Source organism: Pygocentrus nattereri, chromosome 3, assembly GCF_015220715.1.
Source record: "Pygocentrus nattereri isolate fPygNat1 chromosome 3, fPygNat1.pri, whole genome shotgun sequence".
Taxonomy (NCBI): domain Eukaryota; kingdom Metazoa; phylum Chordata; class Actinopteri; order Characiformes; family Serrasalmidae; genus Pygocentrus; species Pygocentrus nattereri.
The window spans coordinates 15,252,371-15,277,986 of record NC_051213.1 but is presented as its reverse complement, the minus strand read 5'-3'; the positions used below and the strand labels follow the sequence as shown (position 1 = coordinate 15,277,986).

General features: G+C 39.6%; 2 protein-coding genes across 3 annotated transcripts in view; one reads left to right on the top strand and one right to left on the bottom strand.

Moving 5' to 3' along the window:
- jazf1b (JAZF zinc finger 1b) overlaps positions 1 to 25,241 on the bottom strand; it is a 28,834-nt gene extending 3,593 nt beyond the window's left edge. The window contains exons 1-4 of the mRNA XM_017721082.2: positions 25,096 to 25,241; positions 3,502 to 3,574; positions 744 to 940; positions 32 to 201 (exon numbers count right to left, since the gene is read on the bottom strand). Coding sequence (XP_017576571.1) covers positions 32 to 201; positions 744 to 940; positions 3,502 to 3,574; positions 25,096 to 25,210 — 555 coding nt within the window. The 5' untranslated portion in view covers positions 25,211 to 25,241. The remainder of the gene's footprint in view (positions 1 to 31; positions 202 to 743; positions 941 to 3,501; positions 3,575 to 25,095) is intronic.
- The window catches only part of creb5b (cAMP responsive element binding protein 5b), a 92,580-nt gene continuing 92,096 nt past the window's right edge, over positions 25,133 to 25,616 (top strand). For both annotated transcript variants that reach the window (XM_017721079.2, XM_037537168.1), the window contains exon 1: positions 25,133 to 25,272. The gene's annotated coding sequence lies outside the window, so the exon portion shown is untranslated. The remainder of the gene's footprint in view (positions 25,273 to 25,616) is intronic.

The following is a 25,616-nucleotide window of genomic DNA, read 5'->3' as shown; positions in this document are numbered from 1 at the left end:
GACCCACAGCATGTCTGGATCAGCTCTTTACCTTGTATCTCTTTTTGCAGCCAGGAACGGGGCAGGCAAAGGGTTTCTCGTCGCCTCCATTCATGCACATGGAGCTTAGGATGGACTCGGAGCTAATGGCACTTTCGGTGGTCCAGGATTCATCACTGTCTGACTCCTCATAGTCTGCTTCCTCCTCATCGTACTCACTACCTGCAGGGTGCACAGAGCCAAAGCACTATATTTCCTATGGGTCCCCAGCTATGCAAAAGAATGGGTATTATTATCTTTTTTGCAGACCTTCATTGCTTTGTCATTATCATAGCTTCTAATCCCCCAGGACAGACTGCCATTGTACTTTTAAGGAAAAGAATCTGAGCTTCCCGTGAGGGGTTATGGGTTAATGCGCAGTAAGGGTATGATGCCAGCAACTAGAGGCTATTCGGGTTGCGCTCCAAACCCACACAAATAAAATGCCCTGAAAACTTCTAATTGTGGTGGAAAGAGAAGAAATGACGCACCAGTAAGGACCATGGGAAAACAGAGCCATGGTTTCAGCAAAGCAAGAGTAGATGCACAAATCAGAGTAATTTTTCACTCAGTTCCAATAGTAAATAACTGAAACTGAACTGCTGACAGTCCTGGAGAATTGAGCAAAGGATTTTACTTGATCGACACAAGAGGGGGGGAGGCAACGTAATATGATCATGAAGACAGGTGTGTGCTGTAGCAACAGCCAGTGTGTAAGTTTGTACCTGTAGGAGTACTGCTCCTGAATGAGGAAGAGGGTGTGATGGGCGGGGTCACAGGTGGAGTGAGGTTGCCGCTGTTGTTTCGGGGGGGCGTGGATACATTGTTTCGTGCTAGGCTGCCTGTCAGAGACAAGGACAACTTCGGCTGGACTTTCTTCTTCAAAGACTCATGCTCTCTCCTTGCTGCATCCGTCATGAACCTAGGCAGAAAGACAGAGACAGAAAGAAGGATTAAGAAAATGATGAGAATTTCTTAGTGAATGAATGCAACAGTTCCAAATCAGTTAATCTGTTGTGGTCGCTCCAATGTCAAATGGCATCATTCAGCACAAGCTGTTTTGTTACACTGTAAATGCTTTAATAAATGTATGTCATAAAAATAAAAGGTTCACACAGACATTATTAAGACTGGTGTGGAATTAACAGATTACAGTCTGAAACCACATCAAGTGCAGACAGAAGCGACTCCTTTGTTACATAAGCTGTCAGTCCAAAAGCTTATGAAGCCCTAAGAGGCTCCTGGCCAAGAGGATTCTTGCAGAAACCACACTCCACACAGAATGTCATGACACAGGCCAATGCAGTCTGAGGCGCATATGTAGTCTCCAATGCTAGTTTGGAGTCACTAATAGAGCCATAAACAGACTGGAGCCATTCAGGAAAATCTAAACCACTACAATGCACAGCAATATTGTTGTGGTCTCCAACCCTGGTCATGAAGTTACCTTCCTACAGAATTCAGTTCTAACCTTTGTCCAGTACGCTGCCAAGCCCCTGACTCTAATGCATCTGATCCAGCCAATCAAGGACACTGGAAGGGATTAATTAGTGGGAGCAGGTGTGGTAAATTGTGGTTGTTACTAGGCTCTGCAGAAAGGTAGCTCTCCAGGACCAGCACTGGAGACCACTCCTGTAGCGTATATTACTATAAACATAAAAAAGTAACACAGGCCATTTTCAGCATGAACATGCACTTGGCAAAAGTAATTAAGAATAAAAAATTATGAAAGGTAAAAATCACCATGAAATGTGAATAAGGCAGGGCAGTGAGTTGATCCCAGGGAGCGAATTCTCTGATTTCAAGCATTTGGGAATCAAGAGTAGACTTTGAACTCAATTCCACACCATGAGGTTCATGACGGCACCCAGGTACACACTGACCCCATTTACACCTGGTAATTTCACTTCATGAGTATTAGGATTATATCTGGATGAGGCTGAGCCACATAAAAATACAAATGTAAAACACACCCAAAACACATTTAAAACGGATACAAATCTGACCACTCAAACCACTTCAGGTGGGCCGAGACGCGGCGTCAAACACTTCCATCTCTCCAAAACACAATTGACAGCCAAAATCCCTCCCTGTACAACCAAAACTATTCCTCCTGCAGTCCTACTCCTCATTGGGCATGTGATTTGTGTCAGCAATCTGTCTTATGACCCAAATGTTAAGGTGACCATGGGGTTGGGGATAGGATGAAATTAAATGCTTAAAAGCAACACAGACAGACGCTACTGTGCAAACTGCAGATGAAGAGGCTGCACGGATAAACAACTAGTAACTGGTTGCCGCATAACCAGCAGATTTGCATTTTTCGTCAAACACCATTGAGTGTGAGATATTCCGTGTATCAGAGCATATCTGAAAAAAAAAATCCTTCCACAACATACACAGCAGTAGACTGGCTGTAGTAGACTGACAAATATATAAACTAAATGTGAAATTTGTAACCAAAAGTGTTTGACAGGTGATTTGTTCCTTTGTGGTAAAATCAAAAGCCTCACAGAAATATTCTGCTTTGCTGGGTACACTGTGTATTCACACATGCTCAAGGGGCAGATTTTGCTATTTCTATTTAAGTGGTATGCAACAGGAATCGTATACAACATACACTTTCACTCATGAAACCTGAAAAATCGACACAAGCAACAAAGTCACAAAAACATTCAATTTTTCTAACCACACTTAATCACTGTTTTTTTCTTTTTGAAATTGATAGCATTTTGTACTTTTCGCAATCCAAACAATCTCAACTACAAATGTAGACTTTACTATACATCTCAGCTGTCCAGTTGCAGTATTCTAGTGCAAATGCTTTTCTTGTTCATCTGTGACAGCTACACATCCTTTCAGACCCACGTTGTCTTGAGTTGTCTTCTCACAGTGGTAGGGCAGGCAGACACACTTGTGGACTTTTTCAGATCTAAAGCAAGTGTGCAGCTTGATTTTCTCCTGTCTCTTGTTTTGACTTGAAATAAAATAAATTGTGGTCTCTGACAGCATGTATTACATGTATGTTAACACCTATATGTAATAAGACTTATTTAAACGTAGTTAGTCTAACTCTAATCTTAACCTCCATGACCAAAATAGTTTCCTCTTTAATTGTATTCAAAATTACATGCATCTTTTGTGAAGGATGGACATAAATGTGTGGATTTTTAAAGATCTGAAGCAAGAGTGGAGATTTCATCGTCTCTCTCAAAGAAGAAAGTTTCCATTTGCTATGTATCTTTCAGTTTTTTGAACTCCTGCTTCAGAAACTGTTTTTCACTTATTTTTCTTTGACTTTCCCAGTGTTTATGCAAATGAATTCTCTCATTCTAATCTCCTCAGAAATATCTTCAGAAAAATTAATAACATACTTAATTTTATAATTATTTTATTATTATTTTATAATAAAGACTGGAATTGAATTATGTTTTGTACAGTATTGTACATTATGTTGATTTTGTGTGTGGTGGTGTGTGTCACCTGTTGATGTAGCTGAGGGCTACATATGTAGGCTGCTGCAGCTCCTGTTTCTCCAGCACACGAGGGTCCGTGTCTGAGGTGGTGAGGGAGATGTGAGAGGGAGGGAGGGAGGAAGGGAAGGAGATGTGAGAGGGAGGGAGGGAGGGAGGGAGAGAGAAAGAGAGAGAGTCACTGACTGGTAAAACATGAAACAGCACTGTATGAGCAGCCCTTAATTTTGTGTTCATACATAATTACAGTTTCTAAGATGGCAGTGCTGCAACCTCAATGCCCAACCACTCCAAAAATCACCTTCGTGCTAAAGTCTAAGAGTGTAAGAAGCCCACTGTCTAAATAATTTTCAACATCTTGTTCTGAGCCTGTGCTGAAGCATCATCTCTAAAGGGCCCTCATTCCATATACATGAAAAAACTGCTTGGATTTTGAGCACTTTGCAAAAAAGATTTTCCTTAAAAGTGAAAGATGAACGTAATCATCCTACTGGTTTAACTCAAAAACAGCTTGATAGAAGTTTACTGTTACCTTGATATTTGTCAAGTTCATTTTGATCTGAAACAGAAATTAAAAATGTATTTGCTGTTTGTGTGTGTGTGTGTATATATATATATATATACACACACACACACATATATACATATATACATATACACACACACATGGGGAAAAAAGCATTTAGTCAGTCACCAATTGTGCAAGTTCTCCCACTTAAAAAGATGAGAGAGGCCTGTAATTGACATCATAGCTGCACTTCAACTATGAGAGACAAAATGAGGAAAAAAAATTCAGAAAATCACATTGTCTGATTTTTAAAGAATTTATTTGCAAATAATGGTGGAAAATAAGTATTTGGTCAAATAACAAAAGTTCATCTCAATACTTTGTTATATATCCTTTGTTGGCAATGACAGAGGTCAAACATTTTCTGTAAGTCTTTACAAGGTTGGCACACACCGTTGCTGGTATGTTGGCCCATTCCTCCATGCAGATCTCCTCTAGAGCAGTGATGTTTTGGGGCTGTCGGTGGGCAACACGGACTTTCAACTCCCTCCAAAGGTTTTCTATGGGGTTGAGATCTGGAGACTGGCTAGGCCACTCCAGGACCTTGAAATGCTTCTTACAAAGCCACTCCTTTGTTGCCCTGGCAGGGTGCTTGGGATCATTGTCATGCTGAAAGACCCAGCCATGTTTCATCTTCAATGCCCTTACTAATGGAAGGAGGTTTGCACTCAAAATCTCACAATACATGGCCCCATTCATTCTTTCATGTACACGGACCAGTGATCCTGGTCCCTTTGCAGAGAAACAGACCCAAAGCATGATGTTGCCACCCCCATGCTTCACAGTTGGTATGGTGTTCTTTGGATACAACTCGGCATTCACTCGCCTCCAAACACGACGAGTTGTGTTTGTATCAAACAGTTCTACTTTGGTTTCATCTGACCATATGATATTCTCCCAATACTCTTCCAGAACATCCAAATGCTCTGCAAACTTCATCCAAATGCTCTGCAAACTTCAGACGCACCCAGATATGTACTGGCTTAAGCAGGGGGACACGTCTGGCACTGCAAGATCTGAGTCCCTGGCAGCGTAGTGTGTTACTGACAGTAGCCTTTGTAACATCGGTCCCAGCTTTCTGCAGGTCATTCACTAGGCCCCCCCGTGTGGTTCTGGGATTTCTGCTCACCGTTCTTGTGATCATTTTGACCCCACAGGCTGAGAACTTGTTTGGAGCCCCTGATCGAGGGAGATTAGCAGTGGTCTTGTAGGTCTTCCATTTTCTGATTATTGCTTCCACAGTTGCTTCACACCAAGCTGCTTGCCTATTGCAGATCCAAACGAGGTCAAACAGGTGCCATTAATACAGGTAACGAGTGGAGGACAGAAGAGCCTCTTAAAGAAGAAGTTACAGGTCTGTGACAGCCAGAAATCTTGCTTGTTTGTAGATGACCAAATACTTAATTTTACAAAAACTTAATTTGCAAATAAATTCTTTAAAAATCAGACAATGTGATTTTCTGAATTTTTTTTCCTCATTTTGTCTCTCATAGTTGAGGTCTACCTATGATGTCAATTACAGGCCTCTCTCATCTTTTTAAGTGGGAGAACTTGCACAATTGGTGACTGACTAAATACTTTTTTCCCCCACTGTATATATATATATATATATATATATATATATATATATATATATATATATATATATATATATATATATATATATATATATACACACACACACACACACACACACACACACACACAGATCATAAATAACATTATGACCACCTCATTGTTTTTACACTGACTGTCCATTTTATCAGCTCCATTTACTACAGGGGTGTCCAAACTTTTTGCAAAGGGGGCCAGATTTGGTTAGATGAAAATGTATAGGGGCCGACCATTCGGACTGACATTCCTCGAACCATTACCTTTGTAAATTAACTTGTAAATATGTAACTATATCCTTTGCTGTCTGCAGATAGGTTGATATTGTAAATGGGAATCTATTGTCAATTGCATTACCAGGATAGTTAAAGATTAAAATAATAATAAATTAAATATAGATGAACGATTTTATGAAAGTTGAATGAATTTTTTTATTACATGTATTGAGTTTGTTTTATTATTGTTATTGTTGTATTAATGAGAAGGGTGATATTGGTGTTTGATATTGGACCTGCAGTAAACAGGCCAGGTCTGGCTCAAAAGCAGTGGTTTTGATGCGCAAGATGAAAGTTGCGCAGGTGAGAGTCACTTAGTCTTGTCCTCACGCGGTTCTTGTTAATGTTAAGCAAGACACAGTTGTTTCGTATGTCAGTGAAAAATTACTCCGACTTCCACTTGTCCTGGAAACGGCGGCCCTCGTTATCAACTTTCCTCTTTTTACTCGGTTTCGCACCAGTCGCCATTTTAGAAATGCGTTAAAAAAATACCACAGGGGTGAAAGTTCACACAGGGCTCACGTTATGAGAGTTAAATAAAAAATTGCTTTTTTGTGTGTGCATGCCTGTGTATTGTTTACTGTGGGAAATTCACATTGTGCCAGCGGTCCACATATTATTGATTTTATGACACATGCTTCGGGCCGGTCTAAATTTAGACACGGGCCGGACTTTGGGCATGTCTGACTTACTACATAGGCGTACTTTGTAGTTCTACTGTAAAACTCCAGCAGCACTGCTGTGTCTGATCCACTCGTGCCAGCACAACATTCACTAACTCACCAGTGTTACTGCTGAGAATGATCCACCACCCAAATAGTATCTGCTCTGTGAGAGTTCATGGGAGTCCTGACCACTGAAGAATAGGGTAAAAGGGGGCCAGCAAAGTATGCAGTAAAACAGATGGACTACAGTCTGTAATTGTAGAAGTACAAAGTGGTTAGAAAACTCGATTCTTATATGCGTCGCAAAGTGGCATGGACGATTCGAAATTGATTCACAAATGTCCAAAATCGATTACTTGAAAATCTATTTTCTGAATTCATAAAGTAATGCTGACAGAAAGCAAAAGGTGGAACTTGGAAATGCAGCACCCAGACAGCCTGTGGCGACACATAACAAAGACACAAATAGAGGAGCGAGAAATCCCACCGGCACCCTCTGCATTAAAAGCCAGGTTAGGTCAGGAGTCACAACCCAAATGTTAAAGAGAGCCATTTTGTCCTTTCCGCACTTTCAAATCGCACCTTTTGTGTTCTGTCAATATTATGTTATGAATGAAATATTGAGAAAATAAATTTTTGAATCAATTCAGAATCGACCATGCCCGCACCATGACGCATCCAAGAATCAAGTTGTCACCCCACCCCTAATATTACACACACACACACACACACACACACACACACACACACACACACATATATATATATATATATATATATATATATATATATATATATATATATATATATATATATATATATATAAATATAATTTATAATTTTTCAGTTTTTGACATAATTTCAAAGGAACTGTTGCCCTTTGCATTGTGTAAATTTCATGATGAATGGACCAACAGAAACGGCCCAAAATTACTTGGAAAGACGTGTGGTTACACTGACTTACATTAAAAGTACAGTATGTTTTTTCTTGGTGGTCGATGTGGTTGCAGTCAGGGCTCTGTGTGGACCTGTCAAGTTCTTCCACACCACACTCACCCAACCATGGACCTTGCTTTTTGTACTGGAGCTCAGTCATGCTACAAAAGAATAGGGTCTTCCTCAAACTGTTTCCAGAAAGGTGGACGCATTCAATGGTCCAAATAGTTTTGGTATGCTGTAACATTAAGATTTCCCTTCACGGGAACTAAAGGGCCTGTCAACCCATGAAAAACAACCCCATAGCATTATCCCTCCTCCACCAAACTTTACAATTGGCACAATGCAGTCAGGCAGGTAACATTCTCCTGGTATTTGCCAAACCCAGACTTGTTCATCAGACTGCCATATAGAGAAGTGTGATTCATCACTCCACAGAATACGTTTCCACTGCTCCAGAGTCCAGGGGCAGCATGCTTAACACCAGTCCATCCAATGCTCGGCATTGTGCTTTGTTATGTAAGGTTCGCATGCAGCTGCTCAGAGATGGAAAAATCATGACAAATCATGACATTGTGCTGATGTTAATGCCAGAAGAGGTTTGAAACTGCAGTTATTGAGTCAGCAGAGCGTTGATGACTTTTGCACTATGCGCCTCAGCGCTCTGCGACCCCGCTGTTAAACTTTATGAGGTCTGACACTTCGTGGCTGAGTTGCTGTGGTTCCCGAACGTTTCAACGAATATATGTTTTTGTATTACATTGTCTCGTATGTACATTTCAAGCATCTTCAAATACTTTTTGCTGTACAAATCAAATTCTTTCTGTGGCAAAGCTTAAAGTTCACACCCCTAATGTGTACCATCCCCAAAGCGAATATAAAGTGAAATTATTACTCATTTCACTGTCTCTGTGGTTCTCTAAAACTACAGAGAATTCCCACCACTCACCAATGCCCAATCACTCCCAGATGGCAATTACCTCCATTAATGAAGTTTTTGTCATTAAATGTAAATTAACAGGGGAATTAGTCAGAGGTCCTGACTAAATATGTGGAAAGTGGAGTAACATGGTTGGTCTTTCCAAGCATTTTGGTTTCATTTCAACTTAATTGTGAAAAAGTTAGTCATTTGGGTTCATGTTAGACCACATTAGACACACTCTTTCTGCATTCTCCATTGTGTTCCAGCCATCTGTTCTATTACACTGTAGTGCAGCTCTTCATGGGCAGTCTCTGCTTCCAGGAGCCAAATGCTGTACCCTTTTAGACATCTAACCCCATTGACTTGAGTCTGAGTAAGAGATACTTAGGAATGCTAGCCTGAAATCAGTCCAACCTCCTCGCTCCTCACACAGAGAGTGCAGCACTGATCCAGGATCAGAGCTGTGGAGAAAAATGTTTTTAAAAGTGCCCTTTGAATGAAACGTGCTGGAACTGTATGGAGCAGGCTGTGCTGGGCTGTGTGCATCTACTGCCCCCTAGTGTGAACAAAGTTAAAACATTCATCAGCTCCTTTGGGGAATAGTTCACAAAACAGGATTGCTAAAGTAGCTGAATACAGTCTCAGGGTCTGTCCAATAGGAATGTATCTTACCTGCTGTTCTTTGGGACAGGTTTGAGTCTGTGTGTTAAATTAATACTCAGGGTGTTCTTCAACACAGTGCCTTTCTGCTGCATCTGTAGTGCATAACTGATTACCACAAAATGACAATGTTTATTGTTATTGTGAAAAATTACATCACAATTATGTCAAAATATACATCATGTACATTTGTACAATGTACATCATGCTCATCCTCAGTACATAAACACTGTAGGCTTCATAACAAAGAAAGCATTATTAGGGCATTATTAAGAACAGTACAGTCCAGTATTTTATTACATGTGGCACCAGTGGTTCTTATTTATATGTACACACACACACACACACACACACACACACACACACACACACACATTATATATATATATATATATATATATATATATATATATATATATATATATATATACACACACACACACACACACACACACACACACACACACATACATACATTTTTTTTATTACATAAGCCTCCAGAGAACGTCCTCCTTCTGCTCAGTTTTGCCCATATTTTTTCTGGGTAATCACTTTCAGATGCCCACCTTTCCGGGCATTCTCCAACACCATTAACATAAACGCTGCACAAAAAGGACTTCATCTAATGAGGCTTTGCCTTCACCTAGACACACACTCACATACGCGCACCCCACGATGCATCTCAATGCCTCTCTTTATGCTTCTACTGTGAATAAACACATTTCTTTCTGCCCCGTTTAAACTAAACCATATTTGTCTCAGTTCTCCAGAAACCACACAACACCCCTGGAGAGAGAGCAAGAGTGTGTGTGCGTGTGTTTGTGTCTATCTGCAGCGCAATTCCGGCCAGCATGGCATCACACACTCTCCAGCACCTCATAATTACGCAGGCATGCAGATGCTACCACCTGGTAGTCGCCTGGGCAACCGCTGCCAAACAGAGTGCTCTTTACACTGCGCCTGTAGGCAGGACAGTCGCTCATACCACTGGAGTTTCTGTCTGCCCCAGGTAGCAGGAGGATAAAAATGCAAAAATGCAAGTATCATGAAGCAGCAATCTGAAGGTGGCTTCAACTTCAGAATGTTAGAACTGACTATAATATAATAAAATTGTAATATTACATAAATAACATAAGTTAGTTACATACTACATGTATAAATAACATAATACATACAATACAGTAAAGTTCAGTAAATAGTGGGCTAATTATTAGGGCCTAACTAATATTCTCAAGTTATTTTCGAATGTAAAAAGTCACTTTATATATATATATATATATATATATATATATATATATATATATATATATATATAAAAACACGTTTTTTTTAACAATAATTCTGAATCTATGGCTTGCATTTTTACTACTATTGCAATATGATGAAATGATGTAATAAACACATTGTTATAGGCCATGATGACAGAACAGATCAAAATGCACAAATGCAGGTAGATTGGTGGGAATGTAGCATTAACAGCTATGTCTAATATTAGAGGAGCAGCTTGAAACCCAGTTACCAACATTTAAAACAAGTGACTTAACCACTCAGCTAATATGCCAAAGTAGTAACAGCAAGGCCTACTGTCACTGCAAACAATAAGGACCATTATAAGTATTTAAATACATTTTGAGCATTTTTGTAGGCCTAAGTACAAGGAAAAAGAATAAATGAATAAATAAATAAATATATATGTATATAGAAAAGGTTAGTAAGGGAAAACAGCCTTACAGTGTCCAAAAATATTATTGCAAATTTCATAGTAGTTATTGGTATTTAATTTTTATTCTGCACTTTGCACAACAGTGAAGTCTATACTTGTTCCACAGCCACTCAGAGACACATTATTTTAATTATAATGTATTGCTCCTCATTTAGTCTTTGCAATTTCCAACAGCTTTATTTTATGTTAATATCATGCAGCCCTATCTGAATGGCACCAAAACAATAAAAAAAAATTAATGATACCTTAGATTTCATTATGTACTAAATTGTTTCCTAAAGAATCACAACTGAATCAAATCGTGAGGTCAGAGATTTACAGCCAGGCAGTGTGCTGTTCAAATCTACATGCACTCCTACTGAAGTGTTTCATTAGAGACATCTGACACTTTTCAGTACCACACACACATACGCAGAGGCATTAAGATCAGCACTATTCTTCTACTGAAGAACAGAGGGTGGTATGTCTGGATGTCTGAGAGACCCCAGACGCAGAGGGGGAAAATCCCTGGTCCTCCTGCACTCTTACAAGTACAAACGATTAGAGCTACAAAAAAAGCCAGTGCACACACAGACAGACACACACACAGACTTTTGCTCAACAGCCATGCAATTAGCAGTGGATCAATCCCCCGCGCACTCTGTAAATCACAAGCCAGCGTCCGGAGGCCCTACAAGACTCCCCCAGGGCCAGCTGCCAATCAGGGGCCTGCAGCCAGAACCAGCACAGGAGAAAGGTGGTCCAGCACACAGACAGGTGGTCCACCACGGTGGTCTCTTCCCCTTTTCTCTCTCTTTCTCACTTTAACACAGACTCACATATTTTGCTCCTTAAAGGAATGTTTCAGCCAAAAATCTAATTGGCAAAGCTTAAGTTCTGTACTGGAGCTATAAGAACAGAGTAGCTAACAAGTAACAGCAGCTTGTAACTAACTAACTAATTAACATCATGCAAATTATAAGGCTAAATCAACACACCTGCCTGTAAGTACATGGTGTTGTTAAGTAAGCCTTGATTTTAATCAACTTCATCTTTCTCAAAAGTCGACACTTCTTACTGCCTGGTGCTCCGGGTATATTTTACATTTTGGCCAGTAAACATGCAAAGATTGTGGCATGACCGGCCATTTTCCTATTAGAATTATTTTTTTTCCCCCTTTTAATAAAACACAAGGTATTTACAAATATCCACCATTAATAACAAAACCACTTGGACACAGCGCCTGGTCAGACACTGAACTAACTACATCAAATCACCACAATATATGAACCACCATAATAGCTAACGTGAAGGAAGTGGTTTTATTAATGTAAAGCAATATTTCCTTTTTCAGTTGAACATCTGACTGCTTTTTGGTACTAAAGTATGTTTGCTAATTACAACTACAATTAATATGAGCATGTCTCTATAGTTATGGCCACAAAATTCATTGCCCTGGTGGCGCTGAAGACCAGTCCGAATATTATACCACTGGACTGCTTTCTCACACGTCATTGCATTACCCTGTAGCTCCAGTGCAAAACTAGTGAGAAACCGATTTTAGACATCAAAAACGCTTGACTACATTTAAGGTAAGGGGGAAATCAGCCATAAGTAGGAGTGAATGAGTGACGATGACAGACGGAGAAAGGTACATTTTGACCGTGGGAAAGGCACACAGGAGGGAGTGAGACACCAACAAATGTTTTCTGGTCTTGTTTGGCTGCAACTAGTTTCGCTTTCAAAATGGTGTTCTTACAGTCATAATGATACTAGAACCAATATCATCACAGTATAAACATGTCATTCACTATGACAGCTAAGGGACTTGTGTTAAATGTAACCATACTCCCCTCATCTTATAATTCCTTTGATTTCTGTTAATCACCTTGCATTAATTTTCTTATAGAAAAAAGTTTCTTGTGTAATGTTATCCTTGTGCTAAACATTATGTGTTTCATATATGTTGTTCATGATTTTAATCATGGTCACGTTTTGTGTTCAAATTAGGGGTGGATGATCAGGCAAAAACACAATGATACTTGACATTCTCATGATACTTAATTCTTCTTTATAAGTTGGAACAAAAAAGCCCCAGTGATGCCACACACAAAAATACTATAAAATAATTTTTATTTAAAGTTTTACTTTGTTGCCCTAAATCCAATTCACTAGGCATATTTATGCCCTCTTTGTAATGAAACGTGCAGCTGTTCTACAAGTACTGACCTATATAATATATACAGAAGAGGAAACTGTGACGTAACTCATCACTTTAACAATAAAACATCATCACATTGCCCACCCCTCGTTCAAATGAACCACTTCAGCCAGTATTGCTTTGATAGAGACTGGCAAGTGAGCAATAAAGAAACTGCTAACTTTTTAAAACTGAAGGGTGTTTTGACATTTCATTCATATTCGAGGTTCTTTTAGTGATGCTAACAAAAATTATTCGAACCTTTTAAGCCAAATGACACAACTGCTCCAATCTGATCTGAAGTTTGAAAACCTGGGTTTTTTCACATGGCCCGCTTATATATCAGCCATGCAAACTGACAGTTTGGACGGCCACATACTAATATTTTCCATGTGAAATGACATCCCTGTTAGAAATTGTGTGTGTTGAGTTACAGAAGCATAAAAATTAAAACAACTGTAAAAAATAATGTGCACTTTGAGTGGTTTCAAAACTTCTGCCTTGAGTACAAGTTTCAAAAAGAATCCAAAATTTTGAGGATTGTGACATTATAATACAAGATAAACCATTAAGCAGCAGTTCATTATTGGTAGGAATTTTGCCTTTTTTTTTTTTTTTTTTACAGACTTTTAAGTCTGTCTGACCTCAATATTCACCAACATTATCAACCACTGGCTTTACTCTTCATGTACCTCAAATAGTTTTTCTCTCTCAGGATCCTTCCATGTCTGCATGTGGCCCCTGTCATGGTGATATGTTTACAGGAAGGCCTGTGTGGGGGAATAAGAGCCTATGATTGTTCAGAAACAAGACGTTCAAAACCGACATGGAGTCAGACTAGTGGACTAAGTTCGTGAAAGTCTAAATTATTCACAACTGCTGAAAAACACATTTATGCAGTGTATCACCGTGATACATTACCACAAACATCAAATAAACAGGCTCACTCAAACCACTTCAGTAAAGTAGGCCTACCAGCACCTAAATAAGAGGAAACCGCCCACTTCAACCAGTAGAGGTAATCCAAGGCCTTCCAGTCATTAGCTGATGCTGACTGATAACCATTGCGGACTGGACTGGAGTAACCAGACAGGGGGGGACATGGGGTAGCGATAATTAGCTCCACCAGGTGCAACTCTGGGAGCACCAGTAACTGCTCCTCAAATTTATTATTTCCGCAGAGATTTCGGGGATGCATTCCAGGTGCCCTAAATGAGACCCCAGTGCACCGAGGCTGAAAAAGGCTCATTATTCCAGAAGACTGAAGATACAGTTTGGAGAAAGCAAGCCATCATTGCATACTGTGAGAGCAGCACATCTCTGCCCTGCATGTACTATAAATAGAGGTTAGGGCTTAAAACATGACATTATCAAGCCAAGCCAGTAAAGCAACTATCAAACATTTTCATTTACAAACACACTATCTTGAATTTTCCATATATACAAGACAAACTCTTTAGATGTGTTTCATTTCAAAGATTGCACAAGAAACAAAAGAAAATAATTAAAAAAAAGATTAATACTTATTTCATACATTATCACTGCTGTCTTTATTTTTTACATGGTATAGCTATATTTTTTATGTTGGCATTTTTACATAGCAAAACAAAGCCAAATTTATTTATATAGCACTTTTTACAACAGATGTCACAAAGCAGCTTTACAGAACAATCAGTATTACAGAAAGAAAAGAAAAGAAAAGAAAAGAAAAGAAAAGAAAAGAAAATCCGGGTCCAAGCCCCCATGAGCAAGCCAGCAGTGACGGTAGCAAGGAAAAACTCCCTAAAGAGGAAGAAAGCTTGAGAGGAACCAAGACTCAGAAGGGGAACCCATCCTCCTACGGTCGACACCGGATAGCAAACATTAGTAGTATAGAGTATTATAGTACAAAGGGGGAAAAAGAAAAGCAGTGGTTAACTTGATTAATTTATGATTATGCAGCAGCAGCATCTGAGGGGAGAACTGCACAGCGCTGTAAAGCAAGAAGCTCAGTGGTGGTCAAGCTGGTCCAGCTATGTGCTTTTGAATGAAGCTTAACTGAAAAATTATTTGAAAACATAGAAAAACATTGATGGGCCTCATTCACCAACTGTTCTTAAGAAGAAATTTCTTCTTTAAACCCACTTTACACAGTTTTCACAAGGATTCTAGCATTCTCCAAAGAGAACATTCACCAGTGTTTTCTTGTTTAGGATTTGTTCGTAGGTAAGAATCTGAATCTGCACACACTCAAGAGCACAAAGGTGAGAACAATTCTATGGTTTGAGAACATGAATCTTACAGACTTTTTTCTTAAGACTTTTCTTAAAAACAAATTTAAGAAAAAAACATAAGACAATATTGATGAATAAAGCCCATTGTTTTCATAGTAAATTTCATAAGATGCTATGGGGATCCTAGCAACACTGAACAAGTTGCTAGCACAGTTTAAACGCGTCAGAAACAGCATCATTTTGGCAACTTTTACAGTTAGTGATCTGGCAAGTGAGCATGTTTCTATATCCTTAATAAGCAGCTCAAATACTGCTTTTATCAGTGTCAGCACATGATAAACAAAATTGGCTCACAAAGAACTCTAACATCATTTATATTTGGGGTTTTTGTTTCAAATGCTCAGCTTCTAGACGACAGTATCACCTGCACCATCAAGCTAAAAAGTCTTTTAAATTTGTGGATGTGGAGAACATTTTGAACGCTTAAGCCTTTCTGTCTAGCACAGAGGTGTCAGATTCCAGTCCTGGACAACCAAAGCATGTCACAGTTTAGTGCTTATCCTGATTTAACATCTCTCACTTAACTCACCATGTATTTCACGAGGGCTGCATGAACAGAATAAAATGACTCGGAGCTCTTTAGGGCTGTGGCCCTCCTGGAGTGTGATCATGCTGAGTCATCAATAATGAAGCATATAGCATCTCATATCAATAGAGTTCAATTTGATTACAATTTTTAAAAAGGGTTCAAAGCATCATGACATCTCAGACTTCATCATGGCTCAATTCAATTAAACACTCAACACATAATGGAACCTCCAGTCATACTTAACATAAAAGTGGAAAACTGGCAACAGAAAAATATCTAAAATTTACCATTACTCAGCAAAAGTTGCAACTGATATTGGAAAGTTGCCATTGAAAGGTTGATTTTTGAAAAGCCATATTCATTTTTTTTATTTCAAATTTAACACATATATATGCAAAAAATTCACTGCAGTTCAATTGGTACCTTCAAATTTTTGGTCAGAATGCATCAATGTGTTTTTATGCCCTTAGACATTATCTAATGCAATAAGTTGGACAGTAAAGGCTTAAGTTCATCTAGAACGCAAACTCTGAAAATCATCTTTGTTTGTACATTTTACCCATGCAGCAAACCACTTTTTGAAATGCTTGATTTTGCCACTTTTTAAAAATTATACTCTGCTGGAATTTTAGTACAATAATTAGCAACAGACATCTGTTAAGAGACAGAAGCTAATCGTTAGGTGCGTACAGCTGTTACTTAGCTAGGTGCATTAAGCCTCCATTATAATTTACAGTGACCACTTTGTGATTTCTACTGACACTTCACTCAGATGCACTGCAAAACTGTACCAGATCCAGAAATGAAAACTAGGGTCAAGCTGTATTAATGTAAAATATAGCACTATCTGATACATGGAGCCCCATAAGATCTCTGAACTAACAGACGTCTCATCAGGGCTGAAGAGCTGATAAGACATTGGCCAGTTAGACTTAGTGCTCTTAACCAAAACCATTTTATGGTCCATTAAAGCCCAGATCATGAATTATTGCAATGGCTCCAACGTCAGAGGCATTACAGAACTGATTTACTCTTAGTGCTGTTACAGTTAGCTCTGAGACCAAGAGCTCTTCTGGCAGTTCCTGACTCCAGTCACTTTAACATCTACACATTGAATCACACTGTAATGCTTTAATCTAAAATGCCTTCGAGGGCAAACGCCAAAGGCAAGCCATCAAAAATAACCAACTCTAAGAGCAGCTGGATGACATTGAGTCACTTCTGGTTTCTAACCCTGTTTCACCCTCACTCCTACAGATGAATATGATTCACACACAGAGAGCAAGTCTCAACGTGAGCATGTCTCTACACTTACAGCTTTACCATTATTTCCCCCATTTGCCTTTTGGTTCATTCAACTACCATTCCAGAGTTTTGTTACGGAAACCACTAAAATGAAATTGTTTTCAAAATATTTTGTTATACATTAAGCGTGAATAAAATATTACAGCCTAAAAATTTAATGAGCTTGTTTGCTGTATGTAATGAGACCTGTCAGCATCACTGCTACAGCTAACAAAGAAACAGTGGAAGGTCCAAAACTGCTTTGAAAGTGAGGCAGCATCACCTACTGGCCCTGTACCACCACTGCACCTGAGCAGAGAGGAGCTCGCTGCTAGAATGTGGGCCTTGTTTAGCCTGGTACTAATTAAAGCAGAGAATGTGTTTTAGCAGCAGGTCCCCAGATGAGGAGAGAGGAAGAGAGGCCAGAATCTGCCATCGCTCTCTGTAATTAGGCTTCCCTGGTGCTATGCAGGGCGTGCCAGATTTCGCACTTCACTAGGATTGAGGCGGGAGGAAGGAGTGGTTCCAGGAGAATTTTTTTTTCCACTCCAGGGCCCACTAATTACGTCGTTACTGACCAATAAGGCCGATCTCTCCTTTAACTCACACCTCTGACCCATACAAGCCACCTCATCTAGGAGACAGAGCACAACAGGCAACTAGGAAGAATCCAGACAGAGGGAGTGACAGGTAGAAAGGAAGCCTTTAGCAGCTTCTATTACATTTAACAAACACATCACAGAGAATAGTCACATTAAAGAGGAATTCCACCAGTTTTTCTAAATTTCCAAAAATTTGCAAAATTAGATCATTAGTATGTAAACAAAGTCACTCAGAATGGCCTGATGTGAAATCCTTTGTTCAAGAGAAATGTGCTGAGTCAGAAGTGATCACAGTGGTGGTGATAGGAACCAGATGTCTGAAGTGTTTAATGCCTTTAAAAGCTTACGACACAGGACGTTATAACATTAAATGATTGCAATTATGTTGCCTGATGTCTAAGACACTGTTTTACAATATTGTTAAGATCAGGTTTTGACCTAAAATATATTTTCAAAATACATACAAAATGTGCCTTACAACGCAGAGCACTCTAAGGCTGACTCAAACTGAAATTATTCAATGAGCTAATGGTAAAGACAGGGCTGAAAGTGGAGCATCAGTAGCCTCATTCCATTTATATGTTAGAAATAACATCTTTTATGTCCAAAATAATGGAGACCGTCCTTTCTTTTAAGCGCATCTTAAAAGAGATGGAGATTTTGACAATGTGTGTATGACATCATACACTCATCATAATTTCTATCCAGAACAAAAACAGTAACTATATGTACAGAGATCAGTCAGGTAATTAATAAATAGTGTAAATATGCCAAAACCAAGCCTATGTTTTTGTGTCCCTCCATAAAATTCCAAATATTCCAAACAGCTGTTTTCTGAGTAAAGGTGTAAAAGACATTTCCAGTTACACTCAGTGACTGGGCCGGAGCAGCAGGGGCCTAAACATAAGTAAGTATCCCCCTCTGTTGGCCAGAAATGGGTCAGCGCAACTGAATCTTAAGGACTGCAGACCCATTTCCATGACCACACACAGATGCAAACTGAGATGCAAACTGATTATGATTGTGTAGTAAACTGTAAAATTGAAATAGCATATTTCATTATAAATTTGATCATTTTGGGACAATTTAAATGTATTTTCAATATGACACATCAAATACGTGACTGGAAGAACTGTTTACACTTATGGAAAATACACAAAGCTTTTTTTAAGATGTTTGAATGTAGCCTGAAAATTCTGTTGTGATCATTTTAACATGTAAAACGTGCATACTTCAAATGCACAACAGTATATTTTATATAATTGTCTATTATGTTAACGACATGATTTATAATTGATTATAACAATTATATCATTCTACAAACAAGGCAATTGACTCACCAGCTTGAGATGCTGGCAGTTTGCCTCCTGTTTAACAAATCTTCAACTTAATTTTAGTTTTCTGGGATGAGGCTTAACAGCATTAGAATGCATTAGCAGCATCAGCTATAATGCTGATGCACATTTGGGGTGAAATAACAGTTCTGCTAAAATAAATACTGACTGCTATGCTACATCACTCTTCACTGAAAGGATACTGCTGACCTTCACCTTAAAACAACAGCGGCAGATGGCCAGTGTCTCTTTAAAAGGCCACATCTACACATGACTCATGGCTTCACAATCTGTTGCTGAGACCTGAAGTGCTGAAGCCCACAGAAGTCCACATTACCTTTGACATGAGGCAAGCAAAAATCCTGCAAATGCGTCTTCTGCATACAACTAACAGCAGCATAGTAAGCAATGCAGGGACACACTGTAACATAATCCAGACACTGGAGCAGGCGTTTCTTAACTTCTTAGGTGAGCAGTCTTACATGGAAAAAAAACATTTGAGACCCCAAACCTGTGGACCACCCTGTGTGTAGTTTTTTTTTTTTCCCAGATGTATGATTTACATCTACTATCATGTACTATATAAGAGAACTAACAACCACAATAACCTTTCAACTGTCACACTTGTTAATCTTTGATTAAGACGGCAAATTAATTTATAATTAACAATTTAATTGTCTTTCTTGTTCATCATATGCAACACTCAAAGCACAAGGCTTTAGTGGTTAAAATTGGCTGATTAGCCATCTTGCTAACTGCTGATACTTAGTAGCTCCAACTGAAGACTGGCACAGCTGAATGTCAAATAAACCGACCTTTTAATGTGTTATAGCAACTATCAGAAGTTAGAACTTTCTTGTTTTCACCAATGTAGCTTAATCAAACATGTTCTCTGCTGTCTTTAATTTACACGCCCTTGCCTCAAGTAAATACACACTAATGAACTTTCTGTGTGTTGCAAACATATGATTGCAAAAGCTAAAAACTGCAGAATAATCTCTGTGATCAGCTAAAATAAAAGTGATTATTTTGCTATTATGCAACAACTACAACAGTCCTATTTCTGTGCTGATTAGTTTTTTAGTTTTTTTTCGCTCTGTATTTGGCATGTGACCCACTTGATGCTGTTGAGCAACTTGTGGAGGAAGAACACAAAGAAAATTGTTTTTTATTTCCTGAAGAATTCCTCAAGTACATGTAAGGATAGTGAAAGACTACTGCCCAGTGAAACAAGGTATCACAAAGAATCTCTGGGATAGCTTAGGAGTCTCTCCTGATGATAAGCAGGGGTGAGAGTGAGAAACATGATGTTATTTGTTAATTTTACTTTTTTACTCCACCTGCCAGTGCACGGTGACAAAAATCTGATGCTTTACAGGCAGCAAAAGTCATTACACTTCGATCAAACAAGAAGTTCATTTTCTAAATGATATGCTTAAATGATTAAGGAACCCTTTTTAGTTCCACAATGGGGAAATTTTACCTCGGCATTTAACCTATCCATGCAGTGAAACACACATGCACACTAGTGAATACACATACTAGTGGGCAGTGAGCACAGTTGCCCAGAGCGGTGCCACGGCGCCCGTGGAGCAGTTGGGTACTTTGCTAAAGGGCACTTCAGTCACGTAGTGTCGGCTTATGGGATCGAACCAAGGACCTTCAGGTCACAAGGCTGGTTCCCTAACCTCCAACCCATGACTGCCTCTTAATATGGCCCATATGAAATATCCCCCTTAATATGGCCAGTTACATTACCTACAAAGTTTATTCAAGTCCATTCAATTTCAGATTAACTTTATGTACATATTTGCAGAATTCAGGAGTAACTCTGTTTCTTTCATGACTGAATTTGTAAATCAAGTGCCCCCTCAATTTAGTAAAGTAACACACATCATGGGTCACAACCTCTAGTGTAAGAACCCATGCTCTAGTGTGCAACACAGGAAGTTGCAAAACTGTAATGAAGCACTGCAGAAAATTGCAGTCTGTGTTTAGAGAGTGCCTGACCAAAAGTAAACGCTTCAAGCTAAGATGGATGACTGAGATGAGAAACAACAAAAGCCCTCCAGCTGCCTCCCTCTGGCTAGGTCCATTCTGACTGGTTGAGGAACATGCCAATCAGCCAGAAAAGATTTCAGCTTCTTCCTGTAAGTGGGTTTCTCTTTACAAAGCCCTTCACATTCACTCACCAGTTTAAACTCTCCAGGAGACCGACAGCCTGGTAGTCACATTACTGCAGCAGGGATTAAAGAATCAGGGCCCACACCTCACATATCAAATCCACACAGCATGAACTTGGTGATAATTAAATACTGAAGTTAAGAGCCTGAGGTGAAACGGTGATCTGTCACTACTTGGAGAAGTGATAAGCCACGACAACGAAACACAATGGCACAGCTTCAAAATGTAATGCATAATTGTTACTCATTATCATAATATTGGTCTTTGCAGTACTGATACTGCAGAAGTCTGCAACACGCAAATGAGGCCTAAGGCTGTCACGATCATTAAACTAATCATTCTCATATAAATCATTGTGAGTAAATATCCAATTGGCTTTTCTTGTTAATTGTTGGAAACTAGTAAAATCCTGTAGTTGCCAAATTTGCTGATTAGCCACCTTACTTGTTAGTTACATTTACTTAGTAGCAAACAGCGGTTGCACTGTAGAATCAATAATGTGTAGAGTTAAGCAAAGCTACATGTTGTTCAAGAGAGTAAAAATATGAGCGAAAAAAAACATTCATTCTGCCAGCATACAAACAGCATACCCTTCATTTAACAAACAATTTGTTAGCTGCAACATAAAGTGATTGTGAAATCTAATGACTGTGGACGATTATTACAGTCAGCTTAAACAACTGATCATCTCAAATAACAGCAATAAGGCGATTATGTAATAATTTTGACAGACCTACTAAATGCCTACAACAAATCGCTCAATTATGTGTTCTGTGGGTGTTCTGTGGGAAGCCATTCACATGATCAGATCACTTTGTCAAAATGTACCATAAAATGCCCATTTTTTTAATAGTCTTCTGCAATGCGTTTTTAATATTATTGCTGCAGCATAAACCCTTCATTTTTTTAATACAACGTAAAAGCACCAGCTGCCGTTTACACTATGTCAAAATTCCATGATGAACAGACCAAAATAAATGGCCCAAAAACTTCTGGAGACCTGAGATTTTGTTCCAACAGCAAAGATATGCTGCACTCACAGAACACAACACTTGATCGCACAGACCCTTGCAACGGTTTAAATAACCTACATCAAAAGAAACGTTATTAAAGGATCAACTTCAATTATTTGTATTATCCTCGGTTTGACTGCACCTGCATTGCTTTAAGAGTTCTATACTTGGCTTACAAAGCAACAAGTTGCAACCTGTTACCTAATGACTGCAGCACCTCTGTTGCACTACAGTGAGATATGTTTGATTAATATATCATTTTGCCTCACACAACAGCATGCTATATGACAAAAGTCCCTCTACAGTGAGCCATTAATAGGAATTTTGCTGAGAATTAACTATCAGCATATAACATACTTACAATTCAGCCTGGAAACAGAATCTCATTCACTTTCATTTGATTTCATTCAGTTTCATAGGGTGACAGCTGTGGGATTTGTATTTTTACTACTGTTGGAATCCTTCCTCTGTCTTCTCTGGGAGCATTCTGGCTCCTTGTTTGCATAAAAACCTTGAACTATAGTGATATTTGATTGTTCATTTGAATACTTCATTTTCACCTGATATTACTGCAAATTTACAACTAGTTGGTGTAGTATAGTGCGAGGGTCAGCAATCATATATCCAATAGGCCACTGTGGCTGCAAGCTTTGCCAAAATGACAACCTGCAGCCACACTGGCCCTTTGCAGCTAAGACTGGTGAACCATGGCATACTGTATACTCACTCTCACACCAACACCTCTTGACATAGCACCACTGTAAGCGCGCCAAGAACTCTAGCTGTAGCTTTATGACTCTTGGCTATTCTGGATTAGACAGATGATGCCTGCAGCATGACCCCAAATGTGACCTAGTCCATAGGGAGAAACAGTATAATTCAGCCTTTACACAGCTCCAGGGAGAGACTCTGGCCTTATCAACCCTAGTAAACATGGAACCACTTACAAAAGCTCCAGCAGCTTAACCACCTGCACTGCAATCAAACAAACAATGTAAGTAGAGAACCGCGGGAGGATGTAGCAGACACTCAGCAAGAGAAAGGGTCAGTTCTTCTCAAGGCCCAACTATAAACAAACTAGAAATTGTAAGAACTGTTACGTATTGTAAATAAGATTTTTTACGTATTGTAAATAAGATCATTTTTTAAGTTTAAGAATATGGATTATGGGGTTTATGTATTTTTTAATACTTTGAATGTATTAATGATTAATATCTTACATGCATTAAGACAACTGGCAGAATAAGTAGGATACCAAAACACCAGGTTAAAACAACAAGTGTGTTTACATGCACTCAATAATCCAATCATAATCAGATTTCTGCAGTTAACTGATTGTGGTCATGCAAACAGCATACTCTCATTTCTTAGACTGGAGCATGGTCTAGAAGTCCAATTAATTAATCTGACAAAGAGAGCTGGATTTTAGCTCAGTAATTAGATTTCTCTGTGAATGTATACTCTTACTCAGATTTCTTTCGATTTTCTCAGTCAACAGACCGGGCACTGGAAATAAGCAAGCAGCAACACTTTTGTAGCAACACTGAGACCAACTATGTGCTTGATGGAATAAAGGATTTAAACATTCTTCATCTTCTAGATGATGTATGTTCACAATTTATTGTAAAGTTCGTGCGTGAAAAAAGCCAGGGCATGAAGTTTTACATTACATTTCTGCCACGTCTTATTCTGTGAGTTTATTAGCTGGTTGCAAACCAGAAATCCGATTGCTGCCCGAGATTCCCAATATCTGATCACTCAAATGTATGTGAACGCAATGATCAGATTTCTGACAAAATCTGATTTCCTGCATTATCGAATTATTAAATGCATGTAAACGTGCTCAATAAGCTTTGTAAACAACTCTGTGCAAAATCACTGACTAAACACGTGAATGCAGGGAGGATTTGTCTTCATGACATTTCTGTCTCTCTTCATCAGACAAAAGAGAACATTTTCTCCTGAAGGCATGATTTGCATTTGAATGTAATATCTTCAAAACATATCGCAATACCTAGTATAACGCAAATGGTAACAGAACCGTATAGCAGCTCGCGTATCGTGATATTATCGGATCGTAAGGCCTCTATGATTCCCAACGATTATCACCTCAGTGATTTTCACCAGGATAAGTGAGTTGTCTTTTATCAAACATACTAAATCAAGCTACAACCTCTGAATAACGCAGCTGAAACTCTGGTGGGGCTTAATTGTTTACAGTAAAGCGGTTCGATGTGAAGTAGTGACCGTGTCAGTCTCAGTTCATGACTGATCGTGGAGATTGGTCACTTCCAGCTAGTTAGCCCTCAGCTGCTCTACCGCTATAGGAACTAACGGGAGCTAATACCTAGCCAGCTAACCGAGCTATTTCCTAAACTTTTCGAGAACGATAAAATTACATCTCACCGCCGACCATCGCCCATGTTAATGGTCTAAATTAGAGTAATAACCGCTGCTGAAGCTGCTCTGAGCAGTATGACTGCAGTGAAACAGAGGAGGTGGCAGTGTAAGCGGCTGTTGCTGCAGCAGCCGTGCGCGAACCCGGGCCTAGCATATAGCGCTAATGTAGCATAGCGCAGAAGTTACAGCCAAACCAGCGGCGGAGAGAGACGGTGCAGTAGAACTACACCAGGCTCTCACGGCAAAGAAACGGAGGAGCCGTGGTAAACCGCCGTGAAATGAAGCCCTGGAAACGACGACACCACACCTAGCGCAGCTGCAGTAACTGGGACGCAGGAGGAGGCAGAAGAGCGGCAGCCCGGTCGGAGCGGAGCGCTCCCTGCTTGAGCGGCAGGGCGGCCATAGCCGGAGAACGAGAAGCGGAGGAGGGTTTAACAGACACCTACCGATGTGATTATCCTCGATGTGCACGATGAGTTCGGCCAGGGACTCGAAGTGCAGCCCGCAGCCTCCGAATCGGCAAGTGTTGGAGAAGAAGGAGGCGGCAGCGATGCCTGTCATGATCTTCGCTACATTGAACGACAAGCGGGGGCGAGCGGAAAGGAGCTGGAGCAGGCACGTACGTACGTATACACACACACACACACACACACACACACACACACCCGCCGGCAGGCAGCCAGCCAGACAGACAGCGGCGGCGGCAGCTGGAGCAGCTGCAGCGGGAGAGAGAGAGCGAGGCGAGGGGACAGGGGGCGGTTCGGCAGGGCCGGCTGACGTCACGCCTACCTGACCTGATGATGATGGTGGTGATGATGAACGGGAGTGATCTATATCTATTGCAAGTTTTCTGGAACGATAAACTGTTTAGAAGAGTAACTTGTTCCAGTTTATTTAGAAAATGTGTTTTTTTATTGTTAAATTGCTTTATGTTAAAAAAACAGATCTTGGATGCGTTTACACGACC